This window comes from Heptranchias perlo, chromosome 4, assembly GCF_035084215.1.
Source record: "Heptranchias perlo isolate sHepPer1 chromosome 4, sHepPer1.hap1, whole genome shotgun sequence".
Taxonomy (NCBI): Eukaryota; Metazoa; Chordata; class Chondrichthyes; order Hexanchiformes; family Hexanchidae; genus Heptranchias; species Heptranchias perlo.
The window spans coordinates 126,887,982-126,903,655 of NC_090328.1; the positions used below are offsets into that span (position 1 = coordinate 126,887,982).

A 15,674-nucleotide genomic window follows, 5' to 3' on the forward strand; every position below is an offset into this window, starting at 1 on the left:
ATCCCATCCTATTTCGCAGAAACAGAGACCTGAGAACAATCGATAGAAGGCAACGTGTGGCTGCAGTGGGACAACAGAGGCTCCTGCCCTGCTGTGCTTCCAGGATCTCAGAGCGGGAGCCCTGGACCCTTACCAAACCAGAGATTCAAGTAAATGTGTCACTATTCTGTGCAGAGAATACTTGCCCCATCTTAAGAAGGTGATCAATTACCTTTGGAGATATTCACCTTCGGGTATTTTGTAGGTCCACAAGGGAACCCATGCCTGTTCTCCGGAATGTCCCCAAAATGCTTGTGGGGCATAAGTAGAGTGAGCAGCAGTTATTCCTGCCCTGCCCCACTCCGCAAGTCAGAATTTACATGGGCCAAGATACATGGGGCTGAAATTCAGTGGATCCAACTAAATTCCATCCCCGAGGGTCAAAACTTCAAACCTGATTTTTTTAAAATAAAACTGAACTGTGATTGTGAAACGAACCAAATCTTAAATTGCAATTGAAATGATCTGTTTTAATGTTTTAATGTAGGTATTCTGAAGAGCACATGCTACGTTGATGTCCGCTGGTTCCCTTTTGATGTCCAAAAGTGCAAGTTAAAATTTGGCTCCTGGACACATAATGGTTGGCTATTGGACTTGCAGATGATGGAAGCTGATATTTCTACCTATCTACCAAATGGAGAATGGGACCTAGTTGGTAAGCTTAATTTTCTGTAAATATTTTATTGATAAATAAAAAGAGTGCAAAATCAACAACATAAACTGAGAGGGAAAGAGAGAAAAAATCTTACATTTTGTTCTAATTATGTAGCTCCAAAGGGTATTTTATCTAACATTGAACATGTTGTCACCTCCCAAGTCCATGCCCATCTTTCCATGTTCAATGTTTGAATCTCTCCAATCAGGTTTCCGCCTCTGCCAGAGCACTGAAACGACCCTAATCTAAGTCACAAATGACATCCTCTATGACTCTAGTGCATTTTCCCTCCTCATCCTCCTTGACCTCTCTGCAGCCTTTGACATAGATGAATGCACCATCTTCCTCCAACGCCTCTCCTCCATTGTCCAGCTCAGTAGGACTGCCTTCCCTAGGTTCCACCCTTATCAATCAGTTCATAGTCAGTGCATCTCCGGAAATAGCTTCTCTTTCTGCCCCTGCGCCTTCACCTCTGGAGTTCCCCAAGGATCTATTGTTGGCCCCCTCCTCTTCTTCCTCTACATGCTGCCCTTTGACGACATCATCTGAATACATGGGATCCACTTCCACATGTACACTGGCAACTCACTGCCTGAAAGGGTGGTGGAGGCAGAAACCCTCATCGCATTTAAAAAGTACTTGGATATGCACCTGAAGTGCCGTAACCTACACGGCTACGGACCAAAAGCAGGAAAGTGGAATTAGGCTGGATAGCTCTTTTTCAGCTGGCACAGACATGATGGGCTGACTGGCCTCCTCCTGTGCTATAAATTTTTATGATTCTATAACATCCAGCTCTACCTCTCTATCACCTCTCTCGACCCTTCCGCTGCCTCTGTGCTGTCAGACTGCTTGTCCAACATCTAGTTCTAGATGAGCCGCAATTTCCTTCAATTAAAGATTGGGGTGACCATAGCCATTGTCTGCAGCCCCCACCACACACTCTGTACCCTTGCCACTGATTCCATTCCCCTCTCCGGCCACTGTCTCAGAATTAATCAGTCTGTTCACAGCCTTGGTGTCCTATTCGACCCCAAGCTGAGCTTCCAACTCCATTTCCTCGCATGGAATCATAGGTTACATGACAGAAGGAGGCCATTCGGCCTATCAAGTCCGTGCCGGCTCTATGCAAGAGCAATCCAGGTAGGCCCACTCCCCCGCCCTATCCCCGTAGCCCTGAAATTTTTTCCATTCATCTACGTATCCAGTTCCCTTTTGAAAGCCTCGATTGAATCTGCCTCCACCACCCCCTCGGGCAGTGCATTCCAGACCCTAACCACTCGTTGCGTAAAAAAGTTTATCCTCATGTCACCTTTGGTTCTTTTGCCAATCACTTTAAATCTGTGTCCTCTGGTTCTTGACCCTTCTGCCAATGGGAACAGTTTCTCTCTATCTACTCATCTAGACCCTTCATGATATACCTCTATCAAATCTCCTCGCAACTGTCTCTGTTCCAAGGAGAACAATCCCAGCTTCTCCAGTCTATCCACGTAACTAAAGTCCCTCATCCCTGGAATCATTCTAGTAAATCTTTTCTGCACCCTCTCTAACACCTTCACATCTTTCCTAAAGTGCGGTGCCCAGAACTGGACACAATACTCCAGTTGTGGTCGAACCAGTGTTTTACAAAGGTTCATCATGACTTCCTTGCTTTTGTACTCTATGCCTCTGCTTTTTTAATCGCTTTCTCAATCTGCCGTGCCACTTTCAACGATTTGTGCACATATACCCCCAGATCTCTCTGTTCTTGTATCCTTTTTAGAATTGAGCCCTCTAGTTTATTTTGCCTCTCCTCGTTCTTAACGAAATGTATCACTGCACATTTTTCTGTATTAGATTTCATCTGCCACGTGTCCGTCCATGCCACCAGCCTGTCTATATCCTCTTGAAGTCTATCACTATCCTCCTCACTGTTCACTACACATCCAAGTTTTGTGTCATCTGGAAGTTTGGAAATTGTGCCCTATACACCCAAGTCCAAGTCATTAATATATATCAAGAAAAGCAATGGTCCTAGTACTGACCCCTGGGAAAAACCACTGTTCACCTACCTCCAGTCTGAAAAACAACCATTCACCACTACTCTCTGCTTCCTGTTACTTAGCCAATTCTGTATCCATGTTGCTACTGCCCCTTTTATTCCATCGGCTTCAATCTCTATGACAAGCCTATTATGCAGCACCTTTATCAAATGCCTTTTGAAACTCCATATAAACCACATCAACTGCATTGCCCTCATCAACCCTCTCTGTTACCTCATCAAAAAACTCTATCAAATTAGTTAAACACCATTTGCCTTTAATAAATCCATGCTGGCTTTCCCTAATCAATCCACACTTGTCCAAGTCACTGCTAATTCTGTCCCGGATTATCATTTCCCCACCACCAAGGTTAAACTGACTGGCCTGTTGTTGCTGGCTGCTGGTTGAACAAGGGTGTAACATTTGCAATTCTCCAGTCCTCTGGCACCACCCCGTATCTAAGGATGTTTGGAAGATTATGGCCAGTACCTCCATAATTTCCACTCTTACTTCCCTCATCAACCGAGGATGCATCCCATCCGGACCGGATGATTTATCTACTTTAAGTACAGCTAGCCTTTCTAGTACCTCCTCTTTATCAATTATTAGCCCATCCAGTATCTCAACTACATCTTCCTTTACTGAGAATCTGGCAGCATCTTTTTCCTTGGTAAAGACAGATGCAAAGTCCTATTTATTACCTCGGCCACTCTGCCTCCATGAGTAGATCTCCTTTTTTGGTCCCTGACCGGCCCCACCTCTCCTCTTACTATCCGTTTACTGTTTACATGTCTACAGAAGACTTTTGGATTCCCTTTTATATTTGCTGCCAGTCTATTCTCATACTCTCTCTTTGCCCCTCTTATTTCCTTTTTCACTTCCCCTCTGAACTTTCTATATTCAGCCTGGTTCTCACTTGTGTTATCAACCTGACATCTGTCCTATGCCCCTTTTTTCTGCTTCATCTTACTCTCTATATCTCTTTTGTCATCCAGGGAGCTCCGGCTTTAGTTGCCCTACCTTTCTCCCTTGTGAGAATGTACCTAGATTGTATCCGAACCATCTCATCTTTAAAGGCCGCCCATTATTCAATTACAGTTTTGCCTGCCAATCTTTGATTCCAATTTACCCGGGCCAGATCAGTTCTCATCCCACTGAAATTGGCCCTCCTCCAATTGAGTATTTTTACTTTAAAGTGGTCCATGTCTTTTTCCATAGCTATTCTAAACCTTATGATACTATGATCGCTGTTCCCTAAATGTTCCCCCACTGACACTTGCTCCACTTGGCCCACCTCATTCCCCAGAACCAAGTCCAGCAATGCCTCCTATCTCATTGGGCCGGAAACGTACAGGTCAAGAAAGTTCTCCTGAACACATTTCAAAAATTCCTCCCCCTCTTTGCCCCTTATATTATTACTATCCCAGTCTATTTTAGGATAGACTGCTTATTTCCACCTCCATAACATTGCCTGCCTCTGACCCTTTCTCAGTTCAATCTGCTGCTGAAACCCACATTCATGCCTTTGTCACCTCCAGACTCAACTATTCCAATGCTCTTCTGGCCAGCCTCCCTTCCTCAAATCTTCATAAATTTAACCTCATCAAAAACACTGTTGCCTGTATCCTATCCTACACCAAGTCCTGCTCACCCATCACTCCTGTACTTGCTATCCTACATTTACTCCCGGTTCTCCAATGCCTCAAGTTTAAAATTCTCATCCTTGTGTTTCAATCCCTTCATGGCCTTGCCCCTCCCTATCTCTGTATCCTCCTACAGCTACACACCTTCCCGGAACTCTGTTACTCTGACTCTACCTCTTGTGCATCCCTCCCTTCTCTCCATCATTGGCGCCCGTGCCTTCAGCCACGTAGGCCCCACACTTTGGAATTCCCTTTGTCTCACCATCTCCCTCTCCTCCTTTATGACTCTCCTTAAAACCACCTCTTTAACCAAGCTTTTGGTCACCCCGCCGAAGACCTCCTTCTTTGGCTCAGTATCCATTTTTAGCTGATGCGACTCTGCAAAGCACTTTGGGATATTTTTCTATGTTAAAGACATTATATAAATGTAGGTTGCTATTGGCTTGCCAAGGAGAAAATACAAAATATGGTTATATGATAACAGACAGACATTCTCAGATTGATGAGGAAAGAAGTCCTAGATGACACGATAAGAGTAAGAAGGTCTTGCTGCAATTATATAGGGCTCGGGTGAGACCACACCTGGAGTACTGTCTACAGTTTTGGTCTCCTTACCTAAGGAAGGATATACTTGCCTTAGAGGGGGGTCATAGTCTCAAGATAAGGGGTCGGTCATTTAGGATCAAGATGAGGAAATATTTCTTCACTCAGAGGGTTGTGAATCTTTAGAATTCTCTACCCCAGAGAGCTGTGGATACTCAGTCGTTGAGTATATTCAAGACTGAGAGCGATAGATTTTTGTACACTAAGGGAATTAAGGGATATGGTGATCGGGCGGGAAATTGGAGTTGAGGTAGAAGATCAGCCATGATCTTATTGAATGGCAGAGCAGGCTCGAGGGGCCATATGGCCTACTCCTTCTCTTATTTCTTATGTTCTTTTGTTCTTACCCCTAGTACCCAGTTACAAAGAGACAGCTCTGTTAGTCTCTCCTCGTAACTTAGACCCCTAAGCCACAGAATCATGCTTGTCACTCTTTGAACTTTAGCAAAGCATTGATATCCTTCTAAAGGTAGAATGCCTGAAATTTCACACATTAATCCAGATGTAGCCTCACTATTGATCTATACAAGGTTAGAAAATCTTATTTTGAATTACAACCAAATGCTCTTAGTCCTACTATTAGATTAGCACTTCCTCGAAGAGGATATGTGTTAATTATGGATGCTGGCTGATCTATCATTTCTTTATTGTGATTAGAGGAGCTAGCAGCTTATAAGATCATCCTCTTAATAATTGAAAGAGTGAGCCAAATAAATAGCTTACATTCTGAGGCTACGTTCAGGAAAGAAAGATGTCTGAAAATGATTCACCCTAATCGTGATTCATTTTAAATTACGTTTTTATTGGTGAAAACTGGGAATTAGCTCTCTCACTGTTCGTAGCTCCAGGGAATCCTGTATTTATTGTGCCTGCCATTTTAAAGACTTCTGCTCATGCATAATGAGGCTGAACATCCATAACAGCAACGGTGCTGCTGAGAAGTTAGGAGTATTTTATTATTGCCGCATTGATACAGAGTTAACTTCTCCTCTGCTGACTCTTCCCCATTCTTTTTTTTCTTCAATATTTGCTATTTTAACTTTTATTTCACTTTATTTATTTTTATTATTTAAAAGTAACACCCTGCTTGTTTCTGACAAGTATTTTTTATCTACTGGAATCCATAGAAGTAAATTTGGTTCCCTGATTGCTTGAAACAGGCTGAGAAGAGCTTTCTGATGGCTTAGTTAATCAAGCCAATATGGTGAAGCCATACAGACCAGAACGTCGCAGGTTCAATTCCTGGTCTGTGCTGAATTAGGCAACCTTAGAAAAGGAGATGCCGGTGATGGACTGGGGTTGACAATTGTAAACAATTTTACAACACCAAGTTATAGTCCAGCAATTTTATTTTAAATTCACAAGCTTTCGGAGACTTCCTCCTTCCTCAGGCAAATGTTTCAGGATCCTGAAACATTTGCCTGAGGAAGGAGGAAGTCTCCGAAAGCTTGTGAATTTAAAATAAAATTGCTGGACTATAACTTGGTGTTGTAAAATTGTTTACAATTAGAAAAGGAGGTTATGCTAAATCTTTATAAATCACTGGTTAGGCCTATGTTGGAGTATTGCGTCCAATTCTGGGCACCACGCTTTCGGAAAGATGTTGACGAACCAGATTATTTTTCCCCCTCAGTCTGGTTCAGCAAAAACTGAGTCGAATACACATCTAAAGTTCAACACAACTTTAATAGCCGGACTTGGTCTGCAGCATCGATTTGGAATCCTGTTAGAGTCCCTCTATGCTGGCAGAGCAAGACAAAGAAACATACAGAAATCCAAATGTTTATACAGATCAATAGGGGTTGGAACATTTGTCAACACCAATCATAAGCCGGGCATAGACTGGCCATGCGAGGTTACCTAATTTCAAGCCAATCACAGGTAGCCCATGGCCTGATCATGCGGCAGTGACAGACACTGATGGATGTATCCTATCTTCTCACTAGGAATGTTCTCCCCTGTCCCTCTCATTCCTTATCTCTTAGCTTGGAATGTCTCTCGGTCTCGTTAAGCTCGTTAAGGTTATTGATGATCCAGCTACATGGAGACACCCAGACCAGTCCTTGACCCACATCAAAGACTCCAAAGACTCCTACACTGATAAGACAATGCAGGCCTTATGGTAAAGAGATGAGCATGCGAACAGATGGCCTAAAGAGGCCCACTGTCCTAACTCCCAGCTAACAGCCTACTAATTAACCCTTTTCTAACCACATTGCTACTTCTGCTATTTTGCCACGTAGGCACTTTACTATTTTACTGGACACTGACCACGTAGGGATTCTCAATGTCAAGACTATGGAGTCGGTGCAGATGAGATTTACTGGAATGGTACCAGGGATAAGGGACTTCAGTTGCGTGGAGAGACGATAGAAGCTGGGATTATTCTCCTTAGAGCAGAGAAGATTACGATAAGATTTAATAGAGGTGTTCCAAATTATGAAGGGCTTTGATAGACTAGATAGAGAGAACTTGTTTCCACTGGCAGGAGAGTCGGTAATTAGAGGACACAGATTTAAGATGATTGGCAAAAGAACTGAGGGGAGATGAGGAGAATTTTTTTTCTGCAGCGAGTTGTAATGATCTGGAATGCACTGCCTGAAAGGGTGATGGAAGCAAGTTCAATAGTAACTTTCAAAAGGGAATTAAATATATACTTGAAAAAGAAGAATTTGCAGGGCTATGGGAAAAGAGCAGGAGTGTGGGACTAATTAGATAGCTCTTTCAAAGAGCCAGCACAAGCTCGAAGGGCTGAACGGCCTCCTTCTGTGCTGCAAGTTTCTGTGATTCTAAGATTCCAGTCAAGTTGCTACAGTTGGCCTCACTGCCCCTGGATTAGGCTTCCTGCTCCTGATTGTTATCCAGTGACGTCTGCTGGGTGGATAGTGGACGAGGTAAGGATCAAGCTCAGTTATGACGCTCCCCCATGGTCAAATAGTCTGCCAAAGCTCATTGTCTAGACTCAAGCCTGACTAATGGGCACTGGAGGGTAACTGGAGGGAAGGTGTAGGCTTATGATAAGAAACATATCCTATCATAAGCCCACACCTTCAGGAAAGAAGAGGAGGGGAGAAAATTAGACAAAAATACAAACAAAAAGAAAGGTGGAATTTCATCTTTTGGAACCAATTACCAGGCTGAACATTAAAACATGACTTGGGCTTTTACTGGACCAATCGGACAAATTTCACATATTTTTCAGTCTGAGATTAGGAACTGTGAACTGGTCAATTAAATTTTTAATGAAAATCTAGGTGCACTAATGAGTCAGTGGTGAGTGTAGATGAAGTGACAAAGCTGTTAAAAAAGGAATGTGGGATCCTTGGCTTTATAAATAGAGGCATAATGTACAAATGCAAGAAAGTTATGGTAAACTTTTATAAATCACTGGTTAGGCCTCAGCTGGAGCCTGGACACCACACTTTAGGAAGGATGTCAAGGCCTTGGACAGGGTGCAGAAGAGATTTACCAGAATGCGACCAGGGATTTGGGACTTCAGTTAAGTGGAGAGACTAGAGAAGCTGGGATTGTTATCCTTAGAGCAAAATTAGAGTAAACAAGGGTAAACAGTTTCCATTGGCTTGTGGGTCGACAACCAGATTTAAGACACAGGTGCAAGATAATTGGCAAAAGAACCAGAGGGGGGGTGAGGAGAATTTTTTTTATGCAGCAAATTGTTATGATCTGGAATGCAGTGCCTGAAAGGGTGATGCAAGCAGATTCAGTAGTAACTTTCAAAAACTTTGAAAGAGAAACATTTGCAGGGCTATGGGGAAAGAGTAGGGGAGTGGGACTAATTGGATAGCTCTTTCAAAGCCAGCACAGGCACGATGGGCCAAATGGCCTCCTTCTGTGCTATAGGATTATATAATTCTAAGTGATTCAGAGCAGCATTCTGTGAGTGCAATTGCTTGAACATTTTGTGACACAGCATTTTTGATCTCAGGTGGTGACTCAATGCATCTCAAGAACATTTGATTATGGGTCAAATTAGACCATTTTAACCCCGCCCAAGTCATTAGTGAGGTCACATTTGGCATTTCATGAGCAATTTTGGGCATCCTACCTTCAAATCAACATTACGACATAAAATAAAAGCCCTGTAAATGCTGGGCCTCTGAAATAAAAAGGTAAATATGGTAAGAACAGGGCAGGTCCATTTCTACACCAGAAACATTAACCTGTCTGTCCTTTTTTCAGATACTGATGGACCTGTTGTGTATTTTCACCATTTTTTTTGTTTTTGTTTTTAATGCACTGGACAGTGATCAGAGAAGTGCCACAAAGATTATTCCTAAATTATGAAAAGAGGTTCATGGAATTGATTTCTTTCCGCTAGAGAAAAGATTGAGAGAGGTTACAATCCGTGTCATTGAAATATTGAAAAGAATGAATAATATAGATGCAAGGAAGTTATTTTACTTCAACTATGATCACAGAACAAGCCATGGATATGAAATTATCAAGCCTGAAGTGAATTTGGAGTTTTCAACTGATCTTTTCCCTTGCTCAGTAGTGAGTATGTAGAATGGATTCCCAGCAGAATCAGCTAATACCATATCAATTAACTCCTTTAAAAAAGAACTGAATAAAAGTATCTGCCCAAGGACCAGAGCAGAGATTATGAGGATAAGTACAAACTTTAAATGATCACACTCTAGAAAATCATATTTGTCATGCTGCTGGAACGTGGAAATGTCATCTGAAGAATACGGCCATCCATGATCGAGTAATATTAACTGTAATGTTAGACTGATATGGTGGATTATCTTTGCTGAATTATCTTTGTGGATAGAGGAGAAATTTCAGGGAGATTTATGCTTCTGAGAGTTTTAGCTGTGATTAAAGAAAGAACTTGCATTTATATAGCACCTTTCACGAACTTAGGACGTCCAAAGGCGCTTTTTTTTTTGTTCGTTCGTGGGATGTGGACGTCGCTGGCAAGGCCAGCATTTATTGCCCATTCCTAATTGCCCTTGAGAAGGTGGTGGTGAGCCGCCTTCTTGAACCGCTGCAGTCCGTGTGGTGAAGGTTCTCCCACAGTGCTGTTAGGAAGGGAGTTCCAGGATTTTGACCCAGCGACGATGAAGGAACGGCGATGTATTTCCAAGTCGGGATGGTGTAGGGTGGTGGATGGGGTGCCAATCAAGCGGGCTGCTTTGTCCTTGATGGTGTCGAGCTTCTTGAGTGTTGTTGGAGCTGAACTCATCCAGGCAAGTGGAGAGTATTCCATCACACTCCTGACCTGTGCCTTGTAGATGGTGGAAAGGCTTTGGGGAGTCAGGAGGTGAGTCACTCGCCGCAGAATACTCAGCCTCTGACCTGCTCTCGTAGCCACAGTATTTATATGGCTGGTCCAGTTAAGTTTCTGGTCAATGGTGACCCCCAGGATGTTGATGGTGGGGGATTCGGCGATGGTAATGCTGTTGAATGTCAAGGGGAGATGGTTAGACTCTCTCTTGTTGGAGATGGTCATTGCCTGGTACTTGTCTGGTGCAAATGTTACTTGCCGCTTATCAGCCCAAGCCTGGATGTTGTCCAGGTCTTGCTGCATGCGGGCACGGACTGCTTCATTATCTGAGGGGTTGCGAGTGGAACCGAATACTGTGCAATCATCAGCGAACATCCCCATTTCTGACCTTATGATTGAGGGAAGGTCAGTGATGAAGCAGCTGAAGATGGTTGAGCCTAGAACACTGCCCTGAGGAACTCCTGCAGCAATGTCCTGGGGCTTTACAACCAATGAAGTACTTTTGAAGTGTTATCACTGTTGTAATGTAGGAAACACAGCAGCCAACTTGCCCACAGCTAGGTCCTACAAACGACAATGTGATAATGATCAGATAATCTGTTTCAGTGATGTTGGTTGAGGGATAAATATTGGCCAAGACTCAACCGGGGAGAACTCCCCTGCTCTTAATCATTTGAGAATGATTATTCACCTCTCACAAAATTCGGTGGCTTGTGCAGAATCTATGACAGCACAGGTTGTCTGCTTGGTGGGTCGAAGCAAGTTTAAGGGTTTGGACAGCTATTCCTCATTTCATGATTTCTTATGTTCTGTCCTACTAAACATAGAGGTGCAACAGGCCGGTAGCTCACTCCGAAGATGTAGATGAGAACCTAGGCCCAATTTCGGGAGGGCCTCGGGCCTCTCTGTTCGGGTGCGCGCTACTTGTCCAGCACCGGGTCTGGACCAGAAAGCAGGACCAGACTAATTTCTCCCCAAGTATTTATATGGAGTGTTTCTAAAGTTTGAAAATAACATATGCTGCAAACTGGGGAGGGGAAACAAACCTCTAATCAACAGCAGTACTTGAGAATGTTTCTTGAGAATTTAGGGAAACAGTAGGCAAAGTTGACCAACCAAGTGTTTCTTTGGCTGAATCTAAATCTACTCTATAAGACCAGTCTTTACAAAAGAGTTTTTGGTAGACTTTTACTGTTCATTTTAGAGATGGAAGCAAGCTTGAAAAAAGTTTTAATTGGCCAAAACCAGCTGAGAAGCTTGTTTTTTTTCAGCTAATCTAAGAGTAAGTAGTGCAGGATTGGCTCGGTCACATCACTGACACAATCATGTCAATCTTGGACGCCTTTTTCTGTCTCCAAATAGGAAGGGATGCTGCCTAACAAGTATACTTGTCAGTGATGCCCACTAAGGATTAATTGTTAATTTGACTTTGAATTTGAATGGAAACATTGGGCTTAATTTTGAAATGGTGGCAGGTGGGCAGTGCGGGGGGTGGGGGTGGTGAAGGTGCGCGTAGCAAACCCGAATAAACAAAACTTACCTTTTCCGACGCAATCGCGATGTAATTGATGGTGATTAAAGTTGTTTCCGGGTTTCGCGCCCGGCAGCCAGTCTGATTGACAGACTGGCTGCCGACAGGAGCTACAACGCCGAGGAGGGGAGAGAAAGAGAGAGAGCGAGACGTCATCCGGCACTGGAACGGAGAGTGGAGAGCGCTGAAGATCGGGTGGGGAGAGGGGAAGGTCGGGGGTGGGGGGGGGGGGCGGTAAGAGTGGAAGATCGGGGGGAGAGGGGGAGATCAGAGAGGGACATTGGGGGGTGAGTTGGGGAGATTGAAGAGGGAGACATCGGCCGGGGGGAGAGGGACATGGGCGAGGGAGATATCAGGGGCTGAGAGGGACATCGGAGAGAGAGACAACGGGGGTTGAGAGAGAGACACTGGAGAGGGAGACATCGGAGCAGGGTGGAAAGGAAGGTTTATTTTGTTTTTTAACTTTGTGCAATGGTTTTTTATTTAATTTATTTTGTTTATTTTTGCCTGATCTGGCCCTTCACGCCTGGTTTCACTACATCAGAAACAGAGTACCTTAAGTACCTCAATGAGGTACATTTGGTTCTTTAACTATCATTCCGCCGACTTTAATTGCTGGCGGGACTTATGGATTCGTGAGGCCTGCGCACACACAGGTGCGTCTGTAGCAACCCCGGAAGTCGGCGGGTTGGAGCCGGCTTCGAACCCGCTCGGGATTTTCACCATTTTCGCAGCCCCCTTGCCCCCAACGCACCCGCAATTTGATTTTAAAATTGAGCCCATTGCTTTTGAAATTGAGCCCAGAATGTTATCTTGAGTGAAACTGATTCTTTGCTACAAAGCTTATCCTGCATATTGGCTTAAATATCCAACAGATCACATCCAGCACCTTGTATTGTCTTATTATACTGTAACATAAGTAAAAATTAAATCTTACCTTGTCTCAGATGCATTAACGACTTGACATAATGTACTTTGAACTCTAACAAGATGGTTATTTAACCACTTCTACAGCATACCGCAGAAATACAATTGCCAATATAAGGCAAAACAGTAAACGCCCAACTTTCAAAATTACAGTAACACAGTCTCAGCTTTGATCATTTTAACATAACACGACAGAATCTAACTTCTGTACTCAGAGTAGTGCAATAACAAAGCATAGAACTCTCACTATTAAGTCTGTGGGGCAAAATATATGGGCGTAGAAATTTCTGGGCACTTAAGGGGCGCACCCTATGCCAGAATGGTGAAGTCCGAGACACCCCTGATATTGGGCCTCGCACCACATTGTCATAGAGCTGGCATGGCTTTACAGCCCGTTTGCAAAGAGAGGAGAGGAGTGAAGAAAAATCATGCTGCTACTAGCACTGCATCGGCCCTCAAGTAAATGGGTCCGATCATGGATGGGGGGGGGGGCGGGGGGGGCGAGAGAATGTGGGGCCGCGGGTTGGGCCGGTGGTTGGGATTGGGTGGGGGGCCTGGAGTCGCGGAGGGAGGGAGATCGGGAATTAGGGTTGCGGGGGGTGGGAGATCGGGGCTCAGGGCCAGGAGGCGGGATGTGGGTGGGGGGGGGGAACGGGAGTCAGGGTTAGGGCTCCAACGTGCCCATTGGGTTTAACCCAGGCACGTCAGGATGCGCACGCACAACAGAAAGCCGGAAGTCCCGCCCCCACTTAAAGCCAACGGGCTGATATTTAAAGGGCCAATTCAGGTCGTTGAAACACTTTAGGTATTTAACTTTTTGTGGATTCTGAAACAGAAACAGATATAACTTCTCCTGAATGTGTCTCTCGAGGCTTCAGAAACACACCATAGAAATGGAAGTGAGTTGCAGCCGAAGCTCATTTGGCCCTTTAATCTTGTGATTGACACACCTCAAAAGGTGAGGTATTGTAGCTGGGCACTCAGTTCTCTCAGACAATCGTTGGGAGTTCTTTGTGTTTAGACTGAGATTTCTTTGTTGAGACGGAGAATTCTTGTGTTCAGACAAATTTACCTATATTTTGGAGCCCCTCAAACTGACAAGATCAGGATGGGGGGGTGCAATGGATCTATCCACAGTACATCTGAGGAGGAGGCACATCACCATCTGTGGCAGGCACGCCATGCAGTTCTGGGATCTGCAGTTGGACAAGACAGAGGTGCGTAACAAGGACCTGGAGAAGAGCAGAGAGGGGACCAATGGAGGGGCGGAGGTCGTAGGAGGCACTACCCACGTGAGAGGGTGAACAGGCAGTGGCTGAACTTCCTGGACCTCTGAGAAGCAGTGCCTACGCAGGCTCAGATTGAGTCGGCAGCTGGTCGCAGACATCTGCACACTCCTTGAGGAAGAGCTGCTCTCGGCTGCGCCTGGTGGCCACGCATTGCCCGTCGCAGTTAAAGTCACCAGTGCCCTCAATTTCTTTGCGTCCGGATCCTTCCAGGGCATCATCGGTGACATCGCCAGGGTCTCTCAGTTGCCTGCCTGCACATAAGTGTATATGACAGGTGACGGGTGTCTTGTTTTCCAAGGCATCTGACTATGTCAACTTCCCCCGTGACAGCACCAACCAGACTGAGAGGGCAGTGGGTTTCCACTCTAGCTGGCTTCCCACAGGTGCAGGGCGCAATTGATTGCACACACGTAGCAATCCGAGGACCTCCACATGAGCCAGGACTGTTCATAAACCGAAAGGGATTACGCTCCATCAATGCACAACTGGTGTGTGACAACTGGAAGAGATTTCTGCGGGTTCTGCCTGATTCCCTGGCAGCTGACATGATTCATTCATTTTGCGCGAGTCCAACATCCCGGACCCCTTCCACACAGAAGACTAGACTTAAGGGCTGGCTCCCTGGAGACAAGGGATACCCCCTGCGGACGTGGCTCATGACACCTGTGAGAAACCCAACCAACGAAGCACACAGCAGTACAACCAGAGCCACATCACCACCAGCTCTGTCACTAAGCAAGCCATAGGAATGTTGAAGATGCGCTTCAGGTGCCTGGATAGATCTGGAGGAGCCCTTCAGTACATACCAGCGAGGATGAACAGAATAATTGTTGTGTGCTGAGTCCTGGACAACTTAATGCAGCAGAGAGGGTTACAAATAGAGGAGGCCGAATATTCTCATCAAGCATCCTCATCTGGCGGCAACATTGAAGAAGAAGAAAAGAAGGAGAACGAGGAGAACGAGGAGGAGGAAAATGAAGATGGGGAACCCATCGCCAGAGAATGGGAGCACATTGCTGCCTGTGATACCAGGGATTCCCTCATCTCTTAACAGGTACTCATAATGAGATGTAGAAATTGAAGACTTTGAGCTACTCAGGTCACCTGGAACAACCACCACCACCCCTCCCTTTGGACAAAACAGTCCTTCAACCAGGCATACACCCATTGCACGCCCGCCCAATGGGTGTCGTCATGTCTTGGCATTCATGATGAAGCAAATGAAAGGACGAATTCACAAAAGGGACTCAATAATGGCCAAGACATGGCAGTGGTGATGATAATGATTACATTTAATGTGCTATAACAAAAAAATATGTAAATTAACATGACAGCTCTTCAAACACCCTTGTGCATACCCTTGGTGAATTACAGTTGCTTAGCCTTTCTCTTTCTCAAATTGAGAGTGAATGGTGGAATATTTCACCAGAGGGTAAAGAAAAATAAACTGAAGTGTAACGGGTCAGGTTTTCCCTTATATTGAGTGTAAAAGTGGAAGGAGTTACGTGGGAGACACCTTTGATGTCTTGGAGTTAGGATAATACAGATTCTCTTAAAGGAAGGTTGTCCCATGTATATTTTCTTCCCCCTCATGAACATAACATGCTGTTGACTCACTCTGGCAGTGTGTGGAGGATGCCCCTTTGAAGACAGAGACTGTGCTAAAAATAAGTAAGGGGCCAGATTTTGCTGTCAAAATAACGGTGAGGCTAACA

General features: G+C 44.7%; 1 protein-coding gene across 1 annotated transcript in view; it reads left to right on the forward strand.

The window, feature by feature from the left end:
* The first annotated feature begins 639 nt into the window (after window positions 1-639).
* Window positions 640-15,674, forward strand: part of LOC137320601 (neuronal acetylcholine receptor subunit alpha-7-like) — a 90,580-nt gene continuing 75,545 nt past the window's right edge. The window contains exon 1 of the mRNA XM_067982285.1: window positions 640-694. Coding sequence (XP_067838386.1) covers window positions 640-694 — 55 coding nt within the window. The remainder of the gene's footprint in view (window positions 695-15,674) is intronic.